Source organism: Trichosurus vulpecula, chromosome 6 (genome assembly GCF_011100635.1).
Source record: "Trichosurus vulpecula isolate mTriVul1 chromosome 6, mTriVul1.pri, whole genome shotgun sequence".
NCBI classification, from domain to species: Eukaryota; Metazoa; Chordata; class Mammalia; order Diprotodontia; family Phalangeridae; genus Trichosurus; species Trichosurus vulpecula.
Genome location: NC_050578.1, coordinates 268401039 through 268429037, shown reverse-complemented (window position 1 = coordinate 268429037; position 27999 = coordinate 268401039). Strand labels below are relative to the sequence as shown.

Sequence of the window (27999 nt, the reverse complement as noted above, 5' to 3'; positions counted from 1 at the left end):
ACCGATCCCCAAAAAAACTTTATTGTTTCAAGTGACAAAACGTCCTTGGTCTCCACAGGGCTCCTGGGGGGCAGAGAGGGGGCGGCCCACCGCCCATTACAAAAATCAGAGGCTTTTATCAAAATGTTATAAAGTGGTATCAAAAGAAAACCCAAAGGTGGGTGGGGGGGAGAGGGCCTGAGGGAGGGTGGGGCCAACACCTCTAAGGACTGCATCCCAAGGGGGTGGGGGAGGGGTGGGGATACAAAGTGCATAAATGTGCCTGGGGGCAGGGTGGGGGAGGAGGCTAGAATGGGGGGCGGGGCCACAGCCCAGGCTCCAGCCCTCCTCCCTGGTCCAGGGCCTCACAGGGTTGGGCTGCTTCTGAGGACCGACAGGAACCACCTGTGAGGGAAAGAGGAAGAGGCGATTACTGGGGAGGCTGGGCAGGGAGGAGGGAGGGAGCGGGCAGGGAGCGGGCAGGGGCTCAGCCCGACACCGCTCCCTTCTCAAGCATTCCCTGAACCTCACTGTTCCCCAGGATGGCTTCTCGCAGATGGACAGAACATCCTCAAGCCCCTGCACGGGATGCTAAGGGGGCTCTGGCCCCCTTCCTCCTCTTGATACACCAGCTGTGACTGACTGCTACTGCACACCACACTAACACCAATGGTAACTCAAGGAGCTGCGATTTCCTCAGTGTGGAGATCCTGGGGAAGTCACTGACTCAATCCGGGTCCCAGCTTCTGTCTTGGAAGAATGAGGCGGTAGATCAGACGACCTCTACGGTCCACTCCACACCTACACGATCTCTCCACAAGTCCCTGCTACTGTGAGATACTGGAGCGAGAAGTCCACACCCTCTCTACCCTTTCCCAGGCCAGGCTACCCTGAGGGGTGGCATTCAAAGTCAGACTGCCCTCCCACCCCCCATCCCATGCTGCATCCCAGCAGGGCTTTGGTGGAAGGGGAATGATGAGACCAGGATGTGTGCCAGGAAACACGCCTGATGACCAGCATAAAGGCTGGCCAGCGACATGGATTCTAGGGGGCCTTCAGCTGACACTTCCACTCCTGGGAAGGCCCTCCTCAAACACCCTTGCCGTGAGCTTTCAGACCCATCAGACAGCAGCCAAGTCCTAGAGCTCTCCGTGGCCACACAATGACCAGATCCTTCAGTGCGACACTAGAAAGGCTTGAGACACGACCTCTTTTGTAAGAAAAGAGACTCCAAGGGGCTCTGGTTGAGCCCGAGGTCTGGCAGGGTCCCAGGGGAAGGGGTCAAGGCTGGGGTGAGCACTGGGGGCCCCGTGTGGTAAGTCGCAGGGATCCTTGCTCACCTCTGAAGTGTCACCTCAGACCCTCTTCTTTTTCAGCTTCAATGCTTGTAGCCAAGTGGGCGATGAACCTTCAGACCTAGACGGAGGACAGAGAATGAGCCTCCCAGCCTTTCCTGGGTGGGACCTGATGTTGTGGGATGGCCATCAAGTCTCCAAACAGAAGAAGAGGCACTGAGATGGGATGGAAGGAAGGCGGAGGGAAAGGGATTTGAGTCTAAGCTTTGCCACTGGGTGATGTCAGCCCATGTCACCTCCCTTCAGAGAGGGTAACGTCCCCTCAAGCTGAAATGGGGGGAGGGCATGCAGGCAGAGGCAGATCCAAAGGCAGAAGAGCTAGTGTGGATCTGGTGAAAAGGAAGCTCAGGTAGGGAAGACAGCACAAGTATTATACAGGCAAACACGCACCTTGGGAATCATGTGGGACTCAAGCCAGATGAAAATGTCATTGAAAAATATTTAACAAAATAAATAAAAATACCCTAAGACACAGATAATGTTAGTATATGATTTTCTAAATCACCACGTGGCTCCCAGGGATCCTTCTGTACAGTTAAGGGGCCCGTTTTAATCTGGGCCCATGGGGCAGGACCCCCACCTACCCTGAGGATTTCTCTGGCTTGGGAGGTAATGCAAGGGGCTTCCCGAGGCCGGGAACCTTGCAGGATTTGGAGCGCTGGACGGCAGATTCCTTCTGGGCTGACTTGCTCTCCACCGGCTCCCCGTCCTCAGCTGAACGGTTTCGGGGACGCAGCTTAGCCTGTGTTTCCAAAGATTAAGTCACAAGTAGAAATGGAAGCCCATGAAAAAGAACAAGAGGAGAGGAGGGAAGCGGAAGGAGAGGGAGAAAACCTAGCGGGGGCAGGCAACTTGGTATAGCAGGGCCTGGGGCTTAAGGTCAGATGTGGCCCCAACTACTGGTTCAGACACTAGCTGTGTGACCCTGGTCAAGTAACTTAACCTCTCTGGGCTTTGTTTCCTCCTCTGTAAACTGAAGAGGTTGGATTAAATGGTCCAGCTCCAGATGCTACTCTAGACAGGCCGCTACATGATGAGTGATGGCTACAGGAATGGAATGCCCAGGATGACAGGGATGATCTAGCTGGGCACAAGGACTGGGAAGCCTCTCTCTGATCATCCCACCTGTAGCTCCAGTCCTGCCTCATCTTAGGGGTCCGCCTCCCCACTGCCTACCTCCCCAACTCCAGCCCTGCCAGGCAGAGCTGCTGGTGGTACCTTGAGAGCAGAAGGGCTCAAGCCAGGAAACAGGTTGACTTTCAGGCCTTTGGTTCCCAGGGACATCCGTGTTCGGCGGCTCTGTGGCTCCTCTACCACCTCCTCGTCTGAAGATGGCACCCGAGATGCCCGCGGCTCTGGAGGAGGATGGTTGGAATGGGGCAGAGATGCTAAGCACCAGACAGCAGGCCTCAGCCCCAAATCACTAAGATCCTTTTCATGTCTAAGATCCTAGGCTTTGTCCACTACACCTAGTCCTTTGAATAGATCCTCCCCAATCCCCACCTCAGGTCCTGGGTTAACTAGTGTCCAGAGACAGTGTGGTCCAGTGTTAGGAGGAGGGGACTTTGAAGGCAGAAACTAAAGACTGGCTCCATGATCCTAGGCTAAGAGCTCAACCTCTCTGGGTCTGCTTCTTTACCCATCACATGGGGCTAGTCACTAAACCTCTCATGCCTTAATTTTGTCAGCTGCAAAATGAGGGTACTGATCCTTAACCTACCCACCCTGCTGAATTGTTCTGAGGAGGGCAGTGAGTCTCCCTTAAAGCACTATACAAGTGTGATTAGCACTAGCCAATGCTGTATATCAGTAAACAAGCCTCCAAGTGGAAACCTTGCTCTGCTTCGAGGCAAACCCACTCCAAGCCCTGTTTCCCTACCTGTGGAATCCTGGAAGATCCAGGCATCATTATCAGCCTCTGAGAGCCCCAAGGTACCCCCAGGCCGGATGGCTGGGGCTCGGTGCCCACGCTTGCGACCCAAATTGGCACGGCTCCGATACATGGCACTGTCTAGAACTTCTGTGTCCTAGAACGAAACAAGGGCACCTGAATCCACCTCAGTCTACCATCTGGCCCAGATCTGGTCCAGTCTAGTCCTCCTGTCCTGTCCTAACTGACCATTCACAGCCCTGATGCTGGAGACCTGCTCCCAGTGATTTCCAGCCCCACCTCCCCAGGTACCAGTCTACCCCTGAAAGATACCCTGATACCCTCAAACCTCCTGCCTCCGTGCTGGAGGGGAAGGGGCCTGGATTGGGGACCAGTGACCTGGCATTTGGGCTCCACACTAGCTTTGTGCCTTTTCTGCTGGAAAATGAAAGAATTAATGAGATGCCCGTAAGGCCCCTTACAGTTCTGAAATCCATGGCCTCCTGTGGAATAACCTCTTCTGTGCCTTGAAAACCAGCCCATCTGCCCAGCTCTGCTCATGCCCAAGGCTACCAGCAGCACCTTCTCCATACTCAAAGGACTGGCCCAAGTCATAGAGTCAGTTTGTTCTGGGTCCTCTAAGGATCCCCAAAAGAGGCTCAGGGAGGGTTTAATGGGGCACTGCAAACAGTGAACACCTAACAACTGTTTGCTGACTTGAATTTGTTGACATGATATTTAGAAGAATTCAACTGCCCCCAGCCATGGGCAGATTCTTCCCACCTAGATAACCCACAAGGAGCGACCTTAGCCCAGAGCTCTGCCACCCACTGACCTCTATAAAGGAGAAGTCCTGGCTAGACAACTCGGAGGGAGGGCTTGGGAGCAGCCTCGGGGCAGCTGGGCCGTCCCCCTGGGAGGCCCAGCTGCCGTCCATCTCCTCTGTCCGACTGGCCTCGCCATCAGGCTGGGGCCGGCAAGAAGGCAGGGGGTCCACTCTGAGCTCTGGCTCCTCCTCTTCATCATCTGCGATTGTTTCCTCTTCCTCCTCTTCTTCCAACTGGCCCCTGGGGCCTGAGGTCACCTTCTCTCTGCCAACAGATGCTCTGAGATTGCTGGTAGCCAACATGTCTTGCAACAGGCCCTGAGAGCCAGAAGGTGGAGACCGGGCAAGGCACCCACTGGGGCTGTGGGGGGAAGCAGGTTATGAGAGGATTAAGGAACACCACCGGGAGGACAGAACCAGCATGCCCCATGCCGACTTAGCTCCTCCATTCTCCTCCCAATCCTACCCAGGCCCCCCAGAACCTTTCAGCAGCAACATGTGGCGACAGAATGAGAACCTTACAAGGAAAAGAGCAACAGATGTGGTTTGAATTCAAACCCTGCTTCTGACACTTATGTCTGCATGGCCTTAGGGAAGTCACTTCAGACACTGCTTCCTCATCTGTGACATGAGGACCCTACTCCTTGCACTGTCTCCTGACCAGGGCTGTTATGAGGAGCACTCTGGAAAGCTTAAAGTTCTAGCCAGGTAAAGGGGAGCTTCTGTCTGTCATTTATTTCCCTAAGGGACTGGGTGCCCTTGGGGCTAGCAGACTGCTCAGTGTGGGAAACGACTGGCTTCAGAGTCAGAGGACCTGGGTTCAAATGCTGCATGTCATTTACTATGTGTGTCATGTTGGGCAAGTCACTCAGCCTCTCCAGGCCACAAATGAGGGGCTAGAATAGATGGTCTCCAGGGTCCTTGCCAGGTGCCAGCGGTCTATAATCCTCACCAGGATCCAGTTCAGATCACACTTAAATCCTCTTTGCACACACATGTGCATTGCAGGCATGCATATATTCAGACACACACACACACACACACACACACACACACACACACACACACAGAGTCCCCTGTCCAAGGCTAAAAACAGCTGGAAGCTCAGTGTCCAGGATGGACATAGGCCAACAAGCAGGCCAAGAAGGGGACGAGAGAGACCAACCACATGCCGCTCTGTCTTTCCCCAAGCCATTAACTGATGGCAACCAAAGCCAGGGAAAGCAACAGCGAGAGAAGAAAAGTCAGCTGAAGACTGAGCTGAGGCTGTTAAGCAATGCCACTGGAGGCGGGCTTGACACGAAGGGAGAAGCAAACAGAAGTGACCGGGATAGCCAGGAAAGGTGAACATCCATGCCACCTGAGGCTCCACCTTACAGCCAAGCAAACAGATGCATAGGGTGGCTGGGAGGCTCCAAGGGCCCCAAGGAGGGAGGAGAATTCAGAGGCCCACAGGGGGCCAAAGCTGCCCCCCACTCCCAGCCCTGCTTCCTATGCCTTCTCCCTGTGGAGGGCTGGGCGGGCAGTCAGCAGACCCGGTGCCAGGCTCAGATCCGGACCTAGGTGGCTCTGTCTCCTTGAGCATGTGCTCTTCTACTTCACAGGCTACTGGGAAGGACGAGAGCACAGTGTTGTGGGAAGAGGCAGATGTACAAAGGCTGATCCACTTAGGCGATGGCCTGGGGCAAGCCTCTAGAAGATGAGGCATTTGGACTCGATGATTTCTAAGACCTTCTGTAGATCTAACAGTCAGTGTGGCTGTGGAAGGGGCTCAGTAGATAATAAAGCAAGAATAACAACAATGGTGATTTACACAGAACTTGAGGATATGCAAAGCATTTGACACAGATCACCTCACTGGATCCTGACATCACCCCAACACCTAAACAAGTCTATTATTGCACCCAATTTTCAGATGAGGGAACAGAGGCTGAGAGGTACGTGGACTTGCCCAGTGTCAGAGGCAGGACTCAGCTCCTTCTGCCTTCCAGCCCAGCACGCTGTCCGCTATTGCCACAAACATCAGCAAGTCCAGTACGACCACGTGGCAGGGGAGGAAACTGAGACCCAGAGAGCAGGGGTCCCAAGGCCAAGTTAGTGGCAGAGCCAGCCCTAGGACACGATCCCTAATTCCGGATTCCCAAGTCCAGGCTCTCAGATGGACTAGCAGACTTGACGAGCTTTAGGGAGAGGGCAGAGGCACTGGGCCCCGAGAGAAGCCAGGGTCTGACAGAGATCTTCCGCTGGGCCTGGAGGGTAGATTCTGAAGAACCACAGACAGTCAATGGACACAAGGAAACAGCGCCGGATTCTAAGCCAAAGGCCCTGGATTCAAGTCCCACACTCCTCCTTCCAGCCTCTCTGACCGTGGGCACAGAGCTCTTTTTCCTCATACGTAAAAGGAGGCTGGACCACATGACCACTGAGGCCCCTTTCAATTCAAAATCAAGGATGAACCTGAGACCCTGCCCTACAGGTTCTCAGGAGTAGGACAGCAGGGCCCTAGGGACAGGCAATCCAGAGGCTGAGGCCCCAAAGCCATAAGCACCAACTCATAAACGACAAATGCTGGAGGGGATGTGGAAAGCTTAGGACACTAATGCATCATTGGTGGAGTTGTGAACTGGCTCAACCGTTGTGGAGAACAATTTGGAGCTATCTCCAAAGGGCTATAAAACTGCATACTCTTTGACCCAACAATAGCACTACCAGGTCTATATCTCAAAGAGATCAAAAGAAGGGAAAAGGTCCAATCTGCACAATGCTGTTTACAGCAGTTCTTTTTGTGGTGGCAAAGAGTTGGGAATTGAGGGGATGCCCATCGATCGGGGAATGGCTGAACAAAGTGTGGTATGTGATTGTGATGGAATATTACTGTGCTATAAGAAATGAGAAGCAGGATAGTTTCAGAAAACCCTGGGAAGATTTGCATAAACTGACATAAGTGAGCAGAACCAGGGGAACACTATGAAGGCAACATCACAAGGACCTCAACTGTGAAAAGACTTAGCTACTTCGGTCAACGCAACGATTGAAGGCAATTCCAGAGCTCTCATGATGAACAACGCCATCCACCTTCAGAGAGGAAAGTGATGAACTCCGAGCACAGACTGAAGCATGCTTTTTTCACTTTTTTTTCCTGCAACATGGCCAGTATGGAGATATGTTTTGCATGATTTCATATGCTTAACTGACATCATATTGTTGCCTTCTCAATAAGTCTCAATGGGTGAGACGCTGGAAGGAGGGAGAGAATTTGGGACTCAAATTTTTTTTGAAATGAAGGCTAAAAATATATAATTTTATTTTAAAAAACAGTACCAAGCCACTAGGTGACCCTGCGCTGGTTAATCCCCTCTTCTGAGCCTGCTTCATCCATCGAGTGTGGTATGGGGGTGGGAGGAATGACTGCCATGAGATGACCTTGAATTTCTTTTTTATCCCTAACATTATATTCGGAGTTCCCTCTCAGCTCAGCCTATCAATATGAAATTAATTAGTGCTTACTATGTGCCAGGCACTGAACTAAACTAAACTAGGGACACAGAGAATGGTAAATACAGTACGGGAGTTACCACTCTAATGAGGGGAACGACATGTAAACAACGAGGTACGTACAAATATATACGAAGCAGATGTAAGGCCAGAGCAGCAGGAGGATGGGAAAGGCCTCCTGAGGGAGGGAAGAAGGGAAGGAGGGTGAGAGAGAGGGAGAGAGGGAGGAAAGAAAGAAGGGGAGGGGGGAGGGATGAAGGAAGGAAGGGAGGAAGGGAGGGAGGAAGGAAGGAAGGGAGGAAGGAAGGAAGGGAGGAAAGGAGGAAGGGAGGAAGGAAGGGAGGGAGGGAGGGAGGAAGGAAGGAAGGAAGGGAGGGAGGGAGGGAGGAAGGAAGGGAGGAAGGAAGGGAGGAAGGGAGGAAGGGAGGAAGGAAGGGAGGGAGGGAGGGAGGAAGGAAGGAAGGAAGGGAGGGAGGGAGGGAGGAAGGGAGGGAGGAAGGAAGGGAGGAAGGAAGGGAGGAAGGGAGGAAGGGAGGAAGGAAGGGAGGGAGGGAGGGAGGAAGGAAGGAAGGAAGGGAGGGAGGGAGGGAGGAAGGGAGGGAGGAAGGAAGGAAGGAAGGAAGGGAGGGAGGGAGGGAGGAAGGAAGGAAGGGAGGAAGCCAGGGAAGCTGCGAGGTGGAGATAAGCAAGGAGAACATTCTAATCTGTGGAAACAGTGCACAAACAGTACAGGCTCAGGAGAGAAAATGCTGGGTGCGAGGACAAGCAAGGCCAGTGACATGAATCACAGTGTGCAGGGGGGAGTGAGGTACATAAGGGACCTAAAAGCCAAAGCAAGGCTTTGGTCCTACAAGAAATGCGGAGCCCTCGGGGTTTAGGAGAGGGTAAGGACTGGCCAAAGGAGGCACCTCAAAGACCTCTGGCAGCCAAGTGGAAAAGGGATTACGATGGGGAGGGACATGAAACAGAGAGAACAATCAAGATGCTACCCAAGAGTCCAGGCAAGAGGTGGTGGGTGAGGGCCCACAACCAAGTGGTGGCCTTCGGAGGCAGGAGAAGCAGACAGACGACAAGATTTAAGCCTGGCACGGGAGCCTGAAGTCTGGCTGGTGGGGGTTGAGCCTGCAGGAGGGCTAAAGTCGATCGGGTATCTGGACCAAGTCCTCAGGACTGAACGGCCACAAAGCTGCCAGGTCAGACAAAGATAACAGGTTACCAAGCAGCACAAGGTGAGGCCCATGAATGGCCATTCCAGAGAGGGAGAGAGGGAGAGGGAAAAAGGGAGGGAGGTGGAAAGGAAGGAATGTGGGAGAAGGAAAAGAAAGGAGGGTGGAGGGAGAAAGGGGAGAGAGGATGGGAAGGGAGGGGAAAAGGGAGAGGGACAAGGGGGAAGGGGAAGGAGAGGAGAAGGAAGTCGGGGAGGAGGGAGAAAGAAAAGCGAGAGAGGGAGGGAGAGAAGGCAGGGGAAGAGACAAAGGGAGGAGGAAGAGAGAGAGGGGGTGTCTGGGAGGATGTAGAGAAACTTGGAAAACCAGAGTGTTTGGGGGCCAAAGAGAAAGTGTTAACTGGGGCTTGTTGAGCTTGCGATGCCTTTGGAACATCAATTCAGCAACTGGTAACGCAAGCCTGGTGCTCAGGAAAGAGACGGGGGCTAGATATACTAATCTGGGAATTCCCTGCACAGAGATGTTACTTGAGCCTGGGGGACCTAAAAAGATCCCCAGATGGAGATTCTAGAGTGAAAAGAGAAGAGCATCCAGACAGAACCTGACATGGCGCCAACAGCACATCAAAGTCACTCAGAGACTTCGGGCCCAGCCACAGCCCGGGGGGCAGGAAGGACCTTGGACATGTGCACAGGGCCCGGACCTTCTGTGGGCAGCCCCTACTGGCCAGAGGCCTAACCGTCACCACAGTGAGCTATCTCCTAGTGTACATGGCTGAGACTCACATGGCCATGTGCTCCTTCTGCTCAGGCCAGCACCTCCTAGTCCCAGAGTGACCGTGTCTGCACAGAGCACAACTTTAGATCTCCTTTAGTCGCTGTTGGGAAGATGCTTCCCTAACCCAAAGGGGAGCCCCAGAAAGATACCTGTGCGACTCTTTAAAAGAAACTCGTGCACAAACATAGGTATTTAGATGAAGTGAAAGGGAACCATCTGCTTCACAGACTCCTCCCCACTGGGTTCCTTTCCACAATGAGATGCTGCACTTCATAAAGCAAGGGATTCCTTGAATGATGTTACAATGAAGACCAGTGGCTCCCCTGCCACTTCCTACCCAGGTCACCTTGGGCAAGTACCTTCACTGCTCCTAAACTTATCTTCATCTATAAAATGAAAGAGTTGAGCCAGACGGCAGGCATCTCAAGCCCCTTCCCCCCCGAGCCCAATGATCCTCTAAAGCCTAAACGCTGGCTAGGGTTGACACTGGTCAGATGATCTGAACATTAGGAAAGGAAAGTGAGCTGAGAGAAGGGGGCTGAGGTCAAAGCTGGAAAGAGCCTCTTTCTGGAATCCCAAGCCCTTCATCCCACCCCATTTCATTCCCCCCCAGGGCTGCCTCTGGCACTCAGCCCTTCCCCATTAGAACATAAGCTCCCTGAAGGCAGGGACTGGGAGCCTCAGAGATGAATACAGGAGTAGCCTGGTACACAGGATTATTGTTCAGTTCTATCAGTCATGTCAGACTCTTGGTGACCCCATTTAGAGCTTTCTTGACAGAGACATTGGAGGGGTTTACCATTCTCTTCTCTGGCTCGTTTTATAAATAAGGGAGCTGAGGCAAACAGGGTGAAGCAACTTGCCCAGGGTCACAAAGCTAGCAAGTGTCTGAGGCCACACTGGAACTCCAGGCCTGGTGCTCCACCCACTGTGCCACCTCACTGGTATACAGTCAGTGCATGATAAATGCTTACTGCCTTGCCTACAGCCTCCCTTTGGGGGTCCAAGTCCCCCCAAAAGAAGGCACCATTCTCCCTTCTCCCCTTCCCCAATCTCTTGAGAGAATCACAGATTTAGAGCTGGAAGAGGCCTAAGAATCAGCTAGTTCGACCCTCTTGTTTCCTTTCTACAGATGAAAAGAGAGGCCCAGAGAATGAACTGATTTCCCCAGTGTCCCCCAGGCATGAAGCAGATGAACCAAGATTCAGATTCAGACCCTGAGGTTCCAAGTCTGGCACATGACAGGCCACTTCTGGAAGGGAGCTGGATCCACAGAGGCACCCATCAGAATCTTAGAGAAGGAGCGGGGAGCAAGGCCCAGAGCAGCGCTGGATGTGAGCAAGGAGCCTGGGGCAGAGACAGACAGAAGAACTGGGTCTGAATCCTGTCTGCCAATAACTTTCTGGGAACATGGGCAAATCACTTCCCCTATCTGGGCCTTAGTTCCTTCATCGGTAAAATGAAGAGACTGGTTAAAATGTAGGCCATCTCTGAAGCTCCTTCCAGCTCTAATGTTCTGTGGTCCTACTTCACGAAGAATCTGTGATGAGAAATCAGTGTGTGGTGTCAGGTGTTGAGGAAATCGAGAAAGCCAAGGAGGGAGCAGCAGCGGCCTGACTCTGGCCTTCTCTCCCCAACTTCAACAAAAGGCTCATAGAACTGGACAGTCCCCATTTTACAGCTCAGGAAACTAAGGCCCAGAGAGGGGAAATGCCTTTCTCCAGTTCATACAGCTAGTTGTGGCAGAGCCGGCGCTGGAACAGTGTCCCCTGTGCTCCTCCACCATCTCCGAGCTCCTGCCCGAGACTGCAGAACTTCTCCCTGACTGCCCCATGGCCCTCACCTTCTCCATCTGCCTGGTCCTCCCAGCCTCCTCTCTTCTCCTTCCCCCAACTCCCAGCTCCTTGTCCTTGCCTACCACCCCCTCTTCTTGGCCCAGATCTCTCACCCTGGCCCTCCTGGCCTCCTCTCTTCTTCTTCCCCCTCAGCTCCCCAGGGCCTCCTGTGGCCGGCCCTCAGTATCCCATACCAGAATATCCCATACAGGTGGTCCACACCCTGACAACAGGCCTCCTATGCCATGCTCCCTCTCCTAAGACAAGATGGCATGAAACACCCCAAGTTTCTTGTAATATATTTTTTAAAAGAGCCTTATGGATTTTGTTAAAAGGCACTAAAAAGAACCATTTTAGAAGATTTTACTACAAGTCTGCTAAAGCTTCATTTCACCTGAAGGATTGTGCCATTGTGGAAAAGTGTGAGAACCAGCATCCTGCTCCAACATTTCTGAGGCACACTGTCGCATGGGGCACTGCACCCTGACCCTCACTGGCCCAGCTCCTGCTCCAGCCTGACTTTGAGATTCTTTTGAAGCCATGAGTGGAGCCCATTAACAAGGTAAGGAGCAGCACCGAGAGATGGTAAAACAAAAACTTGGGGTAGGGGGAGTAAAATACAGGCAACGCCTAAAAATCTATGTCCTTTCCAGATCTGAAAACATTTGGCTAGTTTTGTGACTCGAGGGTGTATTGTGCCCAACCTGACCTGCTCAAAAAGAATCGGCTTTGGCCTCTCAGTAAAGAAGCGTCCTTTCTTCGGGCTTCTGGGACCCCAGGGCACCAGGTTGAGAAAAGCCGGGTTTCAGCTTCCTTCCAGCTCCCGATCTTTGGACTTGCTTTTACTCCTCTACCCAGGGCCTCCAGAGGAAGTAGGCCAGGAGGCTTCTGGTTTCTCACCTCTACAGGAATGAATGGCCACCACAGCCAATACTCTCTTTATTCCCAGAGACTGGGGACCTACTTAGGACAGACACATACACACTAAACTCCATATCCAAAGTCCCTAAGAGGAAGACCACCTTCCTTTACATCCAAGTGGCTATGCCCCACTGGAGGCAAAATACATCAAGCATTCGAATGGGTGCCTTGACCTACCGAACTGTTCTATGATCTGATACTGTGGGAAATTTTATAGAAAATTCTTCCTACTGAAAAGTTTTATGAAATCATTTTGGGAGACTAAATATTGGGTAGCAATATATGAACATCTTATCTTAGAGGGAGTTTCGTGGTGGGTAGAGTGTTGGTCCTAGAGCCAGGAAGAACTGAATTCAAATCCAGCCTCAGACACTTACCAGCTGGGTGAAACCTAGACATGTCAACTAACCTCTATCTTCCTCAGTTTCCTCATATGCAAAATGGGGATAATAAGAGTATCTACCTCCCAGGGATACTGCAAGGATAAAATGAGGCAATATTTGTAAAGCATTTTTCAAATCTTAAATCGCTACATGATGCTCGCTATTATCTTACAACACTTTATACTTCCTAATTACATCATAAGCCATTTCTCACTTCTCCCAAACTTTAGGAGGAAAATAAAATAATATTTTTAGAAAAAAGTGGCGGGGCAGGGGGAGAGAAAAAGACCTTTGGTAGGTAGGCCTTCCTATCTCCACCTGAACTCCAGGGCAAGTGCGACAGAGCCCATTCTGCCCTGGGTGAGGGTTCCCTTACCTGGTTCCTGAGTTTGTGGTTTCTCTCGAGTCCATCCCGATGTCAGACACACTATTCTCTGAGGGCTGTGAGGAGTCACTGCCATACTGGCTCTCCAAAATGCCAGGCCGGCTCACCTCTCCGACTCCCAGCTCTCGGGCTTCTGAAAGCTCTCCAGCCTCGAGGCTACTGGATAAGCTAGGGCTTGTGAGGTCCACATCCTGAGACCAGTCCACCTGGCCAACCCCATGCTCTCGGGCTTTACTTGGACCTCTGAGATCCGAGCCACCTGAAAAATCAGTGTCCCGGAGCCCCAAATCATTCTTCCAGTCCATCTGTCCAACTCCACATTCTCGTGCCTCACCAGAACCCCTAGACTCCAGGGGACTTGATAGATTCGTATTCCTCAACCCCAGATCATGGGTCCAGTCCATTTGTCCTACACCGTGCTCTCTGAGGCTGCCTCCTGTCCCCAGGTCTGTGTTTCTCAGCTTGACGTCAGGTGTCCAGTCTGCCTGTCCTACTCCGTGCTCCCTTGACAACAGAGGATCTCCAGGTTCCATATTGTTGGGTGCATCTACATTCCTCATCCCAAGGCTGTGAACCCAGTCCGTCTGTCCTACCCCACACTCTCTAGCCTCACTAGTCAGCCCTGCTGACTCTATGACGTCTGAGACATCTATGTTCCTCAGGCCAAGATCTGGGGTCCAGTCTTTCTGTCCTACTCCAAGCTCCCTAGATTCCCCAGGCCCTCCATCCCCTAAGCCACTGGGCATACTCATGTTTCTCAAGCCCAGGTCAGAGGACCAATCAGTCTGTCCAACTCCATGCTCTCGGGCCTCACTCAACCCTTCTGATCCTACACAACCAGATACATTCAAGTTCCTGAGGCCCAGATCATCAGTCCATTGTGTCTGTCCCATCATAATCTTCCCCGGTGACACAAAGTTGGTGCTTCCCATCGTATCTGAGCCACTAAGAATGCCCAGGCCTGAGCAGCTACCTCGATCAGTCCCAATGATACCAAATTGGTCACTCTTGTCTGTGCCTTCAATTCGGAAGTCACTGGTCCAATCTCGTCTCCCTAGACTGAGTTCCCTCTCCATCTGACTCATGTCTTGTTGGTCAAATTCACTAGGCCAGTCTTTTTTCCCAAATTCCCTGGGCTGGCGGTCGACATCATTGCTCCTGTGAGTCCCAGCTTGGTCTTTCTTCCCAAATTCTCCTTGATGGTTAGAGTCATTGCTCTTAGGCCAGTTGCTCAAATCTCTCTCCGCAGGCTCTCGGTCCTGTAAATTGCAAGCACTAGGGCCATAGAAGCCCTCTGGCTCTTTCTCCAACCTCTCCTCCCTGTTTGCTTCTCTAGGGCAATAGCTGTCTCTTTGATCTTTCTTCCTAAACTCTTTATCCTGATGCTCTGAATGTCCCACACTGAACACATCACTCAGGTCTCTCTCTCCAAAGGCTCTTTCCAGGCAATCAATATCTTTCTTGCTGCTGCCGCCATATTCACTCATCCAGTTCCTCTTTTCAAATTCCCGAGCACATAAATCGGCATCCTGGCTACTGTAAGTCCCAAGCGAGTCTCTCTTCCCAAATTCCCGGTCTTGTAACTCGGCATCCTGGCTACTGTAAGTCCCAAGTGAGTCTCTCTTCCCAAATTCCCGGTCTTGTAACTCGGCATCCTGGCTACTGTATGTCCCAAGTGAGTCTCTCTTCCCAAATTCCCGGTCTTGTAACTCAGCATCCTGGCTACTGTACGTCCCAAGTGAGTCTCTCTTCCCAAATTCTTGGTGCTGTAAGTCAGCACCTTGGCCACTGTAAGTCCCAAGCTGATCTGTCTTTCCAAATTCCTGGGCCATAATATCCCCACCTAAGACATGCTCCTTGGTCTGGTCTCCACTGCTGGTATCAAACTGCTCCTCCAACCCTGGCTGGCCAATGCCATAGGTGTTGCTCCATTCTCGGTGGCTCCGTGCTGCCCCTACGCGGCCATCATCAATGACCCAATCTCTCTCACTGGAACCTGAGACCCCAATGCCATAGCCCCTGGTGCCCTCTCTGGCCCAGGTGGAAGAGGGGCTGAAGGTGCCAGGGTGTGAGTCTACACCAATTCCAAATTCACTTTTCAGATCTTTCTGAGACCATCCCAGGAGCCCCTGCAAAAGCAGAAAAGATACAATTAAAATGATGTTTAGAGGTAAGATCCAAGACACACACAAGGTTCAAGGTGAAGCTGTTTTACCCAGTCTGTTAGAAAACCCCTTGGAAGAGACTTGGCTGAATAGTAGTGGGAAAAACAAAGCTAAAAAGTGCTGTCCAGGTTGGGCAGGGGGGAGGGGGGGCAGGCATGGGAGGGAAAGAATAATATCACCAAGCCAAGGAGTCCATGCCCTATAGAGCCCCCATTCCAAAAGAACTATCCCTATCTTTATTGACTCTCCTTATGACCTAGGCCCCACAAAGGAGCCCACATTTCATTATTTCAAGGACCCTCTCCCCACTACACCAAGGCCATCTCCCCAACAGGTCCCCCGCAGACCCTTACCCTATCAGTCCCTGGCAGAACCTAGCACGTGGATGAGGACAGATGTTACACCCTCAAGTTTTTAGGTATCTTTGGCTTCCCAGGCCACACTTACCCCCCCAGGTTTGCTGGCCCGAGACACCAGTTTTGGATCTGGAAAGCGAGCCCGCCCAGCCTCCTCCCACAGGGCCGCATTGGCCAGCAGACGCTCCAGGATCGACATGGTGCTTTCTTCCCCACTTTGGGCCATGACCCCCACCCACCCTGGGGTGCTGAGTGAGGCCAGACAGTGGCAGGGTGGCCCTAGGAAGGAGGGGGAGTCAGTACTCCCTTCTCCCAGACTTGTCTGACTACTTCTAACTGCTCCCTGAGAGACTGGCTCAGGCTGCGCAGCTGCAGCCAGCCCCTCCCAGAAACAAGTTGAGTCACACAGATCCTGGGACAGACACACCTACTGGCTAGCCCTTAACCCCTTCTCCTCCTCTTCCTCCTCCGCTCGCTGCCTGCCTGCCTGCCTGCCTGCCCACCCACTGCAGCTTAGGAACACAATGGCTGGATGCCCAGGACCTGTACACCATTTCTCCCAGGCCCCACCCCTGGCTTGGCAATCTGGCAGAAACTTAACTGAAGAACAAACCTGAACCTAGGCTGCTTGACTAAAGGGCAGCGACGGTACAATGAGAACTGCCCTACTGCTCAGGAGACCTGGGTTCTAGTTCTGACTCCACCATTCCCCAGTGGTGTGACCTGGGATAAATCGCACCCCTCTCTCTGGGTCTCACCTTTCTACTTCATAAAATGAGAGGTTTGGACTTAATCATCTCTATGTCCCCTCTAACTTGGATGTTTCATTCTAAGGTCCCTTCTAGCTCCGACACTCTACATGCTAAAGGCCCTTCCAGTTCTCACACCCTATGTTCTAAAGTTCCTCCCAGCTCTCAAACCCTTTGTTCTAAAAGCCCTCCCAGCTCTCATACCCTATGTTCTAACGGCCCTCCCAGCTCTCACATCCTATGTTCTAAAGTTCCTCCCAGCTCTCATACCCTATGTTCTAAGGGCCCTCACAACTCTCACATCCTATGTTCTTCCTCCCAGCTCTCATACCCTATGGTCTTTTTTTTTTTTTTTTTTTTTTTTTTCTTTTTGGCAGGGCAATTGGGGTTAAGTGACTTGCCCAAGGTCACACAGCTAGTACATGTGTCAAGTGTCTGAGGCCGGATTTGAACTCAGGTCCTCCTGACTCCAGGGCCGGTGCTCTACTCACTGTGCCATCTAGCTGCCCCATCATACCCTATGTTCTAAGGTTCCTCCCAGCTCTCATGCCCTATGTTCTAAGGTTCCTCCCAGCTCTCATACCCTATGTTCTAGGGGCCCTCCCAACTCTCGCATCCTATGTTCTAAGGTTCCTCCCAGCTCTCATATCCTATGTTCCAGGAGCCCTCCCAGCTCTCACATCCTATGTTCTAAGGTTCCTCCCAGCTCTCATACCCTATGTTCTAAGAGCCCTCCCAACACTCACATCCTATGTTCTCAAGGCCTTCCCAACTCTGACTTTACATATTCTAAAGTCCTTCTCAGTTCTGGCATCCTGTGCCCTAAGTAAGTTCTCTTGTTCTAACATTCTGATTCTCCCTTCTGCAGCCCCACACTGTCCCACAAGAAGAATCTTAGCAAACCTCTACACCTGGTCCAACACCTAAGCCCAAATACCAGCCCCCTTTATGCCCCAGTCCACCTTAGGCCCCTGTCAGCCCTCACCTCAGGGCTGGCACTGGGTATCTGAGTCTCACACTGGTCAGGTACAGTTGCTTTCCGGGGACCATTGGCACTGGGAGGTGGTGAGGCCAGGAGCTTGTCTAGCCAGCCAGCATCATTTTCAGGGGCCCTCAGCTCAGGTGACATTCTTGGAGGGTCCCCTCCCTCAGGCCTAGTCAGGGTGGTCTCTGCTTTTGCCAGGTCTGGGGCATCTTCCTTGGAGGGTGTAGCCTGCTCAGGGACAGGGACATCGGCAAACAAGATACAGGGCTGAGCTAGGGGAAGGGGGGGCTCCTGCTCTCGAACAGGCTCCAGGATGGGCAAGGCTGCCTCCTCCTCTGGAGTGGGAGGGAGGGGAGTCTCCAGTCCAGCCAGCGGTTCCTCCGTTCCTGCTACTTCTTCTGCTTGGAGCAGTGACAGTCTTGGTGAATCCTGGCCTTTGGGCTGAAGATCTGATGGGGGATTGGAGGAAACTGGATTTCTGTCATCTATCTGTTGGTTCTGGGGGACCCCACAGTGAACGCTCTCCCTCTGAGCTCGAGGTGTAGCCCTGATTGGCCTGGAGCTCCGATCCCCATCAGCCTCTTCCCCCTCTCCCTCAGACAGACCAGAGTCATCAGCTTCAGTGATGGGTGAGGGCGGTGGGGACTCTAGGCGCCACACACCCAGACCTGAAGGCCGAGTGGGGAAGGTCCACTCAAAGGACTGTGACAAGCTCCAGTTGGACCCTGTCCCACTCCCAAAGGATTGCTCCAAGCCACCTCTTCCTCCCTGGCCCTGAGGCAAGGCAGCCAGAGACCCCCCTAGTTTCCTCTGATCTTGGTTGGGGGGCTGAAGCACACCTTCTGAGAAGCGGCGTTGTTCTAGGTGCGGGAGCCGAAGGCTTAACTCTCTACCCTCCTCCTCCTTTTTCTCCAGGGGAAATGTTCTAGAGTGTTCTAAAAACTGGCCCCCTGAAAGTGAAATCTGGGGAGAGGTAACCTGGGAATGCTCTGGACTGGGGGACCCTGGGGCCTCTGGGGTAGTACAAGTCTTCTCAGGGGAGAGGCCTAAGCTGGGGGACCCAGGGCCCTCCCCTGATGGGAGGGATGGGCTGAATGATTTCAGGGGTTCAGATGACTTCTCTGTGGGGAGCGCTGGGCTCTGGGATGTGATGAGTCCCTCGGCAGAGGGGGCTGGGCTCTGAGATCCTGGAGCCCTCACAGGGCTAGGGGAGTGATCATGAGGCATGGGACTAGGTGGGGCTGGAGAAGGAACATGGTGTGGATGGGCTGAAGACTCGGAAACCTGTAAAGGAAAAAGCTGTCATTACCCATCTAGGAACAATGAACAGGGCACGTGGAGCAGGCAGAGGGGCCTCCAGTCACCTTTCCCCTCCAAGCCACTGCCCTCCCCTCGTCAAGATGGCAAACAGGAATGGAGGGATCTGCCCATGATTTTGGGAGAAGAGGAAAGTCTAGGGAGGAAAGGAAGCTGCAAATCTGGCTGCCTAAGTCCTCTGCCTCACTTGAAGCTCCAAGGAGGCCTCTGGATGAGAGAGTAGGGAAGGTCCACTCCAAAGCTTGGGACAAGCTCCAGCTGGACTTGGTCCCACTCCCAAAGGGCACACTTGTGTTTTGTCATCTTTGGGGAAGAGAAGAGCACGGGGCTACAAAAAGGGTCAGCTTTAGAGTCTGGTCCAAATTCTGCTCTGCCCCTTACTACCCGCATGCCCCTGGCCCAGTCATCTGACTTCCCTGTATCTGTAAAATGGGGTGGCTGGACTAGATGGCCCGGGAGGTCCCTTCCAGCTCTAACATTCTATAACCCCCTGGGCCTCGGTTTCCTCATCTGTAAAATAAGGGGGTTTCTTGTGGAGGGAGGCAGAGAAAATTTAAAACTTACGGAAGTGAATGTTGAAACTAAAAATAAATAAATAAGTTTATAAAAAAAAAAGAGGGGGTTGGACCAGAGGCCTTTGCAGATCCTGTCAGCTCTGCAGCTGACCCTATGATACCCTAGGAACTCAGTGTATTCCACCTGTGAGCAGCTGCCACCTCCACCTAAGAGGAAGCAAGAAAGTCAAGCAGTGACATCTAGAAGGCCGAGGGAAGAACAGACGGCCTTGTGCATGGGCTAGAGCAAGGAAACGGCAAAGGGGAGAACAGACTCCGGCCTGTGCTGGCCCTTCTCCCTTCAGAGACTCAGCAGAGCCTGGGCCCCATCCTAAGCAGCTCCACCCAGGCCTTTTTACCACAGGCAGGGCTATGAGTCAAAGGTTCCCTCCCCTCTAAGCCAGACAGACACCAGCCCAGCAGCTACCAGGGCCTACGAAGGAATGGAGGGGGGTAGTCGACCCCATCTTCTCAGCCCTCCTGCTGCTCCCCTACAGGTCCTGGGCTCTAAGGAAAATTCTGCTCCAAGGCCTAGGATGCCTCGACAGGGAAAGGGGTGGTCAGAGAAGGGGAAGGATTGACTATGGGAGCAGAGGACATTAAGCCCCACCTTCCCTCTAAACCACAGAACTTGACTCTGCTGTGTTGTCTTGGAGTACAGGAACAAGCCCTGGGCCTGTGGTAAGAACACCTTGATTTCTCATCCCTGTTGTCTGATTAACTACCATCAGGACCTTGAGAAAAGTCCTTCCTGTCTCTGGGCCTTGGTTTTCTCTTCTGTAAAATAGGTGGGTTGAACTGGATAAGCTGGGATGTGGTTTGCTGAAGTCCATTCTGGTCCTGACACTCTATACCTTACGGTTTGACACTGTCTCTGCTAGGGCCCCCCCCCCCCCCCCCGGCTGACGTTCTATGATTTTATTCTAGACAAGGGACAACTTACTTCATGGGGTAACACCGTGCTTGCCAGGTCTCCGTCGGGTGCCAGGTCTCCGTTGGCTGTCAGGTCAGAGGAGATGAGCCTGTGGGGGGGGGGGAGGAGGGGGGGGGAAGAACAGACTGTTGGAGGTCTGTCACAGAACGAGGAGAAACAAAAACATCCCTAGGGAGAGAGGAAGCAGAGTCCACAAGGGCTTCCCCCACTCCCGATCTGGTACAATTCTTCAGCAGCCAAAGGACACATGCTTCCCATGCTCCCAAGAAGCAAGCCTCTCTGACATCCTCTGAGGACAGAGGCTGGGGTTTCTCCCCCTTGCGCCATCCCTCCCCACCACAGACACACTTACTTCCTGCCTTCTATCCCACAAGGAGTTAAATATTTTCACTCTGAAAAGGAAGCAGCTAATTCCTTTCCTATCTTAATACTTTTTTTTTAAGTAAGTACTGCAGCCTGAGGGAAGACCAGCCTACTTCTCACATCTGTTCGGTCATTTCCGCTGTGTCCCACTCTATGTGACCCCATTTGGGGTTTTCTAGGCAAAGATACTGGAGTGCTTTGCCATTTCCTTCTCCAGCTCATCAGACAGATGAGGACACTGATGCAAATAGGGTGAAGTGACTTGCCCAGGATCACACAGCTTTATAAATGTCTGAGGCAGCACCTGAACTCAGGTCTTCCTGACTCTAGGCCTGGCGCTCTGGTGCACTATGGCATCACCCAGCTGCATACTCATCTTCTAACACTGGGCAAGCCCTCTAGGCCTCCCTCTTCTATAAAATGGGAATTAATACTCAAACACATCACCTTCCAGAGTGGTTGAGAGGAAGGTGCTTTGTGACTTTCAAATGCTATGCAAATATGTTATTAAGATGGAGATTTCCGGGGCTGTAACATTACTGGACCCTCCACCAGCAAGAAAGGACAGCTGCCCCCTCACCTGTGAGGGGAAATTTCTTAGAAGGCTCTTGCAGCAGAGTGGGAAGGGTTAACCTCTCCACCATCACCACCACCTCCCCCATGCCTTTACCCCAGCCAGGTGAGAGAAATGCCAGCCTGGCTGAGCAGGTGTCTCCTCCTTCCGGGTCTGGCTTAAGCGCAAGTGCTCAGCCCCACCCTGCCATGCTCCTTGCTTCTCAGGGGCAGGGCCCAACAAGAGGCCAGACTAGGCCCCAAAAGGGCAGTTTTGCCACAGGCTGGCTCCCCAGAGGAGGGGCCTGAGTCACAGTTAACATCTTGGCTGCACAGCTAAGATCCCCTAGGGCTCTGTCCCTCCCTTCCCCGGAGAGGGCCCACAATGCACCACAAACTCCCATCCTAACAGGCAGGCAGGGCTGGGGGGTTACAGGTCTGCTGCATTCCTGAAAAGAAGTGAGCAAGTACATTTTTTGTAAACAGAATCATGATTTAGATGCACTGGCATGGGGCTGGGATGGGAATGGGGGGTGCCGAGAGCAGGAATCTGCTATTTAAAGAAACCATATGGTGAAACCATCTGTAAAATAAATCATCAGCCCCTTAATTTTGTTACGTAAATGTGGGTTCTTCCATATACCATTCCTGCAACTCTAGAGATACCCAATTTATTATGCTGCCCCTGACACCGGTGCATATCCCTGGCTAATGTCTCCTAAAGGCCTGAAACCTACTGGATGACAAACGGCCTCCTCAACACAAGATTACAGACTGAAAGCTGGAAGGGACCTTTTTAAAAGTCTCTAGGCCAGTCCTTTCATTTGACAGATGAAACTGGAACCCAGAGAGGGGAAATCCTTTGTCCCAGGCTGCACAGCCTAAGGGAGCCAGGATTCAAACCCAGGTCCTTGGACTCCAAATCCCTCTCCTCGGCTCAGAGGAAGCCCTGATCGGGGAGGGAGAGGTGCTTAACATTGGCCCACGAATACCAGGAGCCGGCAAAGGAAGGTCTTAGGTATAGTGACATTAGGGACTCTGGCCCCGGCCCACCATGGTCAGGAAAATCGACATGACAGAAAATGACCACCTGCACTGCCTGTCTTGGCTGCAAAACTCTGGGTGGGGACTAGACAGCTCCAAGGTCCCTCCCAGCTCCAAAGCTCCAATGTTCTGGTCTTCTGCTAGGACATGACCTGCCTCGCACCCCAACTCTCTTACTTCCCACCTGGATTACCAGCTGGTCATTTCACTTCTCTGGCTTTGTTTCCTTATGCCTAAAAGGACTGGGCCTAGACGATCCTTTGACTCCTTTCAGTCCTAGATCCTACAACAGTACAGGCAGCAGAAAGAGCAGCCACAGTGGCTGGAGAGCTTCCCCTTTTCCCCTCCTCACCTCTCCTCGAGCATTCTGCCAGATACTTCAGGCTGGTTGTCTTGGGGTTCTGCAGGACACTGCCCAGCTGAACTCTCGCCCCCTTCTTCCTGCCCCTCCTCAGACTTTGCCTGTTCTTCTTGGGACAGATCCCTGGAGATGCTCCGCGTCAATGTTTCCTCATCCCCGGGGCTCTGCAACGGGCCATAGGCCCTTGGACCATAGTGGGAGCTACCATCGTGGCTAAAGGTGAGGCGGGAGCCCCAAAAGCGATCAGGGCTAGAGGGGCCCTCTTTTCGGGGCTGCTCCATCTTGGCTAAGATCTCTTCCACGGTGCTGGTAGAGAATCGATCAGACAATGGGCGGAAAGGAGCGGGAGCCTTCCGGACCCCAGCTGGGACTGAGCATCGGGGTGGAGGGGTGGCCAGGGGCCCCTCATCCTTGCTAGCCTCCCTAGGGCTAGCTCCAGCAGATGGTGTATCGGGGGCTGGCCGAGGAGAGAAGGCCAAGGGGCGCTTGCTGCCACCGTAGGGCTGTGGTCCTGCCAGCATGTTCATTTTCCTGGCAGAAGGCAGCTCAGCCAAGGGACCTCGAGGGGGTCTTGGCCCCACTGGCACCAGCAGGCTGGGTTTGGCTGGCAGAGCTGGCTTGGCAGGCAGCGTCCGGGGCTCAGGCTTGGGCTTAGGTTTAACTGGGGGTTTGGCCCTTGAGTCCCCTACAAAAAAGAGGAGGCAGGGAGAAGATATGACAGAGATGTTGAAAAGCACATCACTGATTGCCAAGTCGATGAAAATAACACAAATGAGGTAACAAAATACGCAGACCCACAGGATCCCAGCTCTAGGGCTGAAGGGCACATTCCTCATAGGCCATCTCATCAAATCCCCATATTTTGCACAGGAAACTGAGGCCAGAGTCCTTTAGGGTTTGCTGGGTGCTCTACAGACATGCCCCAAGCAGATCCTTAGCCCCCCATCTTGGCTTCTGACGCTCTTCAAGACTGTTCCAACTCTCCCTTATGCACAAGGGCTCTCCCAGACCCCCAGCTGCTGCCACTTTCCCCCACCTCTGCTACGTAGATCTTGTTATCCCTAATCATTGACATGTCTCTAGCACTAAAACATAATGTTCTTGAGGGCAGGGGACAGTGTTTTTGCCTTCCCTGGTTAACTCTAGAGGGCCTGCATATACAAAACACTTGGTGACTGTCCCTGGAGCTTCACAATGTTCTGTCAAATACATACTAGAGTATATTGCATATATTAGCTAGCTGGCACAGTGGAGAAAGTGCTGGGCCTGGAGTCAGGAAGGCCTAAGTTCAAACCCAACCTCAGACACTTACTAGCTATGTGACCCTGGGCAAGGTATCTAAGCCTGCCTCAGTTTCTTCACCTGTAAAATGGGGATCATAATAGCACCTACCTTATCCAAATAAGATAATACTGTAAAATGCTTAGCAAAGTAGCGCATAGTAAGCGCTGTATAGTTGTTACCTATTCATCTATTTTTAGAGAACCCGAGTAAATTGCTTATGGCCACGCACCATTCAGTACCAGCAACAGGACCCTGAGAGGGCTTCTGAACACCAAGGTCAGTACTCCTTGTACTCTAACACTGCCTCTTTATTCCAAGGGCCCCCAAATCATCTTGGGGCTTCCAGGACTCTGAGGAAGGGGGACGCTTGGACCCCATTATCCTCATAGGGTTCATTCTTCATTCTAGCCAGGCCATCCCATGGGGGGGGGACGTAAGTCCAGGGGCTGAAGCCAGGCAGGTCAGCCCACCCACAATCCTCCATGGAGGACCAGCCAGGAAGGACCTGGGGGTATTCTCCACCCCTGCTTCCCAATGACATGATTCACCCTGAGTCACCTGTACAGTCCTCAGGCAGTGGCTTCTCTGACAACAAGCAGAGAACTCCACGGGCTCCTCCATGAAGAAGGTATGTGACTAGATGCGCTCTCAAAATCCTTCCAAGTCCAAAGTTGTACCATATTTCCTGTGTCACTCCCCTCCCGATTCCCTCTGGCCCCCAGCCTTCCCATCATGGGCTCCCAGGCTCATTCCTGGGAGAACAGTGTCTCCCTCCCCAGGCACCCAGCTCCACCCTGCTCCCATCTGTACCTGGCTCCGGGCCAGCCGGCGGCAGCAGCTCTTCCTCCATCTCTCGGGGGGGCTGGGAAGCCATGGGGGAGCTTTCCCTGAGAGTGGATAAATTCATCACATGCAGCAGATCCTAAAGAAGGAGAAGAAAAGGACAGAGCAGGGGAGAAAGAGGGAGAGGAGACAGCCAGGATTAGGGGCCAAGGGAAGCCGAACTTGGGCAGGGAGAGAGAGAGCAGGAGAGAGGGTGGAGGGCTAGGCGAAGAGAACTGGGGAAAAGGGAAAAAACTTGGGCACACAGCAGCAAGCCCAGCCCCTGGACCAGTTCCCTAGCCTTCTTGTCCCCCAAGGTTCTCCGGAACCGCCTGGCCTCCTAACCAGGACCCTGCTTTACCTTTCCCACTGCCACAGCTGCCCCACACCCACCCCCTGTGGGTACCGATGGAGGGCACCAGGCTGAGCAGGGCACTTGGGCCTCAGAGGCTGAGCTCTACCGTGAATCACTTTACCTCGTGGGGGACGGGAAAAACCCGATCCATGCCAACCTGCAGCTGCTCCGCCCCATGCCCCAGCCCCTTCCTTGTCTCCCTCCCTCAGCAGGGAGTGGTTCCCACCCCCTGGCTCCCCCCTCTTTTGCCTCCCCAGCCCTCCCTCAAGAGTCTGTCCGAGCTGCCTCCATCCAAACACGGAAAAAACAGGGAATAAAAAGTAAACATCTGGAATACATTTTTCCTTTTTTTTTTTATTTCTCAATCGTTTTGGCGTCGGGCTGGAATTTGATGAGGTAAAGCCAAGGCCTATGCCTGTTGCTATAGTAATGGCCTCCCACTGGATTTGCAGCTCTTCGCCAAGAGGAAGAAGGAGAAAGCCCTACTCCCATAGAGAACGGGTAAGGGCTTTAGAAGCCCTGACTCCTGGCTGCCAAGACCCAAAGGCTGGTCACGCATCCTTCGAAGAAGTGACAGGTCTGCTGGGGCTGGGTATGGGCCTCCAGGTTAACAGGAAGGGATTGGGAGAGGAGGAGGAGGAGAGAGCCACACTGTTCCACTACAGAAAAAGCCAAGGTCTTCAGAGAGCCTACCTGGAGAGTGGACAACCTGGGCCTCAAGCCCAAGTATGACTGTTAACTGCTCTTCCCTTTTCCACTCAGCATTTAGCATTTAACTGTATTGAACAATAACTGGTCACCAGACAGACCTGCCTCTTACCCTCCTGAGCATTCCTAGCCCTTTCTATTAACTCCCACACTTCACCAGTTGTGGTATGTCACCTCCTTGATACCTCCTAACACTGACTTCACCTCTGCTGTTCTCAATCCCCTCTCCTGCCCTCTAACGTCTTAGCTCCAGCCCACAGACCCAGGCCCCTACCTGATTGGGGGCTGGGAGGGGGAGGGAATCTAACCTACTAGCCCCTCTTCCTCTGGTCAGTGTCTCATGTTCCTTCCCATCATCTAATTCACACACCCTGCACCTGCTCTGCAGTGGGAGGGGTGGCTGAGGCCTAACCATCCCTCCACGGCACATACCCCAGCTGGCTCCGAAAAAAACAAAATCAGCTGAAATTCTGAGGGCCCGGCTTTTGCAAATCTGACACCACCCTTGCTTCCCTTCTTCCCTGCACAAAGCAGGAAGGGAAGGAACCTAATGAAGTTAGCCAGCTTACGTGGAGAAAAAAATGCAATGGTGCCAGTGTTGGGGTGGGGGGAGTAGGGGCAGAGGGTATTTCGTACAAAAAGGAACAAACAGTAGGTCTTGTCACTGTCTTTGAACTTAACCCCTAAAGGAATGGGGGGGGGGGTAGTCACCAGGATAAGAGGGAGTCACTAGGAATCTGTCTCACTTAGGATAGTCAGAGCAAGGAAGAGCAGCAGAAGCCAGGAGAACTGAGAACAAGGTGGAGGGAGAAGGATTCGGGAGTTCTCCCAGAGAAGGGAGAGAGGCCCATCCTGCTGGCTCAGAGTCAGGAACCAACGCTAGGAGAGCAGGGGTCTAGATGTCCAATGGTGGCCAGCCATGAGGTTTATGATCAAGGCAAAGGAATGGATAAGATAATAAGCCCTGGGAGGAAAAAAGGGGGGAGGGGAGCCCACCTGGGGGGCTAGGCTAGGAAGCCTGGGAGACTAAGAGGGGCCTGGCTCCTGCCTGCAGAGCCAACTCGAACAAGGCCACTGCCCCTGGGGGACAAGGACTTCCTTCCTTCCGGAGGGGGGGAGGTTGGAGAAGGCGACGAGGTCGCTAAGTCTTTGTACCCCAGGCGCCCATCACCCCCCGAGCCGTGCACCTAGTCTGGGTTCGATAAACGCAATGGGGCTGGCTACGGTGCAGGCTTGCGGAGGTGCGGACCGGCGGAGGGAGGGCTGGACAAAAAGGCCTAAGAGCCGGGCTAGGGGAGGTGCGGAGGCGGCCACGGCCCGTAAAGTAGACGTGTGCACCGAGAAGCAGCAGCCGGTGCGGGGATGGACGCGGCCGGGCTGCACCCGGGAGGCGGAGGACTGGCGGGATGGAGAGCGGGCGGACCTACGGGGCGGGGTGGGGAGGGGGAGATGGGGGGAAGAGAGGGGGGTATGATGGGGGGGAGGGACGCGAGAGCCGCTCGGCGCCCGGGGGATGGGCGACGGGGCGCAGCCAACGTCGCTGCCGCAGGTCCCCCCGCCCCGTCTCCACCCACTGCCGCCACCGCCCCCGAGCCCCCTCCCCCCCGCCTCCGCCCCGCCCCCGAGCCCCCTCCCCTAGCCCTCCCACTCTTTCTTCCCGGGTTTCTCCGGATTTCCGAGGCGCCTCGGCCTCGGCGGCTTCTCCAGCGCGCGCCCTCCAGCTTTCGGGAGGTGGGGGGGCTAGGCACACACCCCCTGCTCCCGCCCCCACCCACGCACGAGCTCCCACACCCGGGGCACGAGCTCCCGCGGCCCTCGAGGCTACCCCGACCATGCGGCCCCTTCTGCCCGTGGGAAACTTAGCACCCGCGCCAACCCCCCCACCCCAGCGGAGTGCACCCCCCCCCCAACCCCGGCCCCCTCCTCCTCCTGCTCCCCTCTACGCTCGGGCCCCGCCCCCTCCTCCGCCGGGTCGCCCCCGCTTGCGCTCACTCACACGCTCCCCGGGGCTCCGGCTCGCCTCAACTGCGCCGCCCGCGTCCCCGGTCTTCGGCCCGGCCCGGCCCCAGCTTCAGCCACCGCCACCGCCGCCGCCGTCACCGCGGGACAGACCCACTGAGAGTCCGGGCGAGGCCCCGCCCCCGCATCGCCCGGCCCCGCCCCCAGACCGCCGCTCATGCATATTCATGAAGCGGCCAACCCCGCCCCAAACGCCCCCGGGCGGAGCACAGTCGCCCAACCTTGCGGGGAGGAGGGCGCGTGGACTCCGCCTTCCCCGCCATTTGTCATGAATATGTATGTCAACGAAGGGCGCGCCGAGGCACTCGCCTGCGCCCCGCGACTGACGCAACTAGGCCGCAGAAACGGCTTAAGAAGGGGCGGGGACCACCGAGGCGGCGGGCTAGAGCGTCTCCCGGCGGAGAAAGCCCATGGAGCCGAGGCTCCGTGGCCCCGAACT

At 53.9% G+C, this 27999-nt stretch overlaps 1 protein-coding gene across 1 annotated transcript; it reads right to left on the bottom strand.

The window, feature by feature from the left end:
• Window positions 1-27655, bottom strand: TNKS1BP1 (tankyrase 1 binding protein 1). The gene is made up of 12 exons (XM_036764377.1): window positions 27538-27655; window positions 24467-24578; window positions 22364-23057; window positions 20062-20140; window positions 17248-18531; window positions 12984-15121; window positions 4040-4391; window positions 3214-3361; window positions 2553-2689; window positions 1919-2076; window positions 1320-1395; window positions 1-384 (listed from the first exon to the last, which is right to left on the bottom strand). The coding sequence occupies exons 2-11, from the start codon at window positions 24561-24563 to the stop codon at window positions 1335-1337; spliced, it is 5148 nt and encodes a 1715-aa protein (XP_036620272.1). The 5' UTR covers window positions 24564-24578; window positions 27538-27655; the 3' UTR covers window positions 1-384; window positions 1320-1334.
• Window positions 27656-27999: the final 344 nt, after the last annotated feature.

What these genes read in the sequence shown, in the direction of transcription:
- TNKS1BP1 (XM_036764377.1), bottom strand. Translation starts at nt 24,563, where the DNA reads ATGAATTTATCCACTCTCAGGGAAAGCTCCCCCATGGCTTCCCAGCCC. An exon ending in GCCGGCTGGCCCGGAGCCAG is followed by an intron (nt 23,058 to 24,466) that starts GTACAGATGGGA and finishes TCTTTTTTGTAG; the next exon opens with GGGACTCAAGGGCCAAACCC. An exon ending in AAGCCAGAGAAATCCTCAGG is followed by an intron (nt 1,396 to 1,918) that starts GTAGGTGGGGGT and finishes TCCTCCGTCTAG; the next exon opens with GTCTGAAGGTTCATCGCCCA.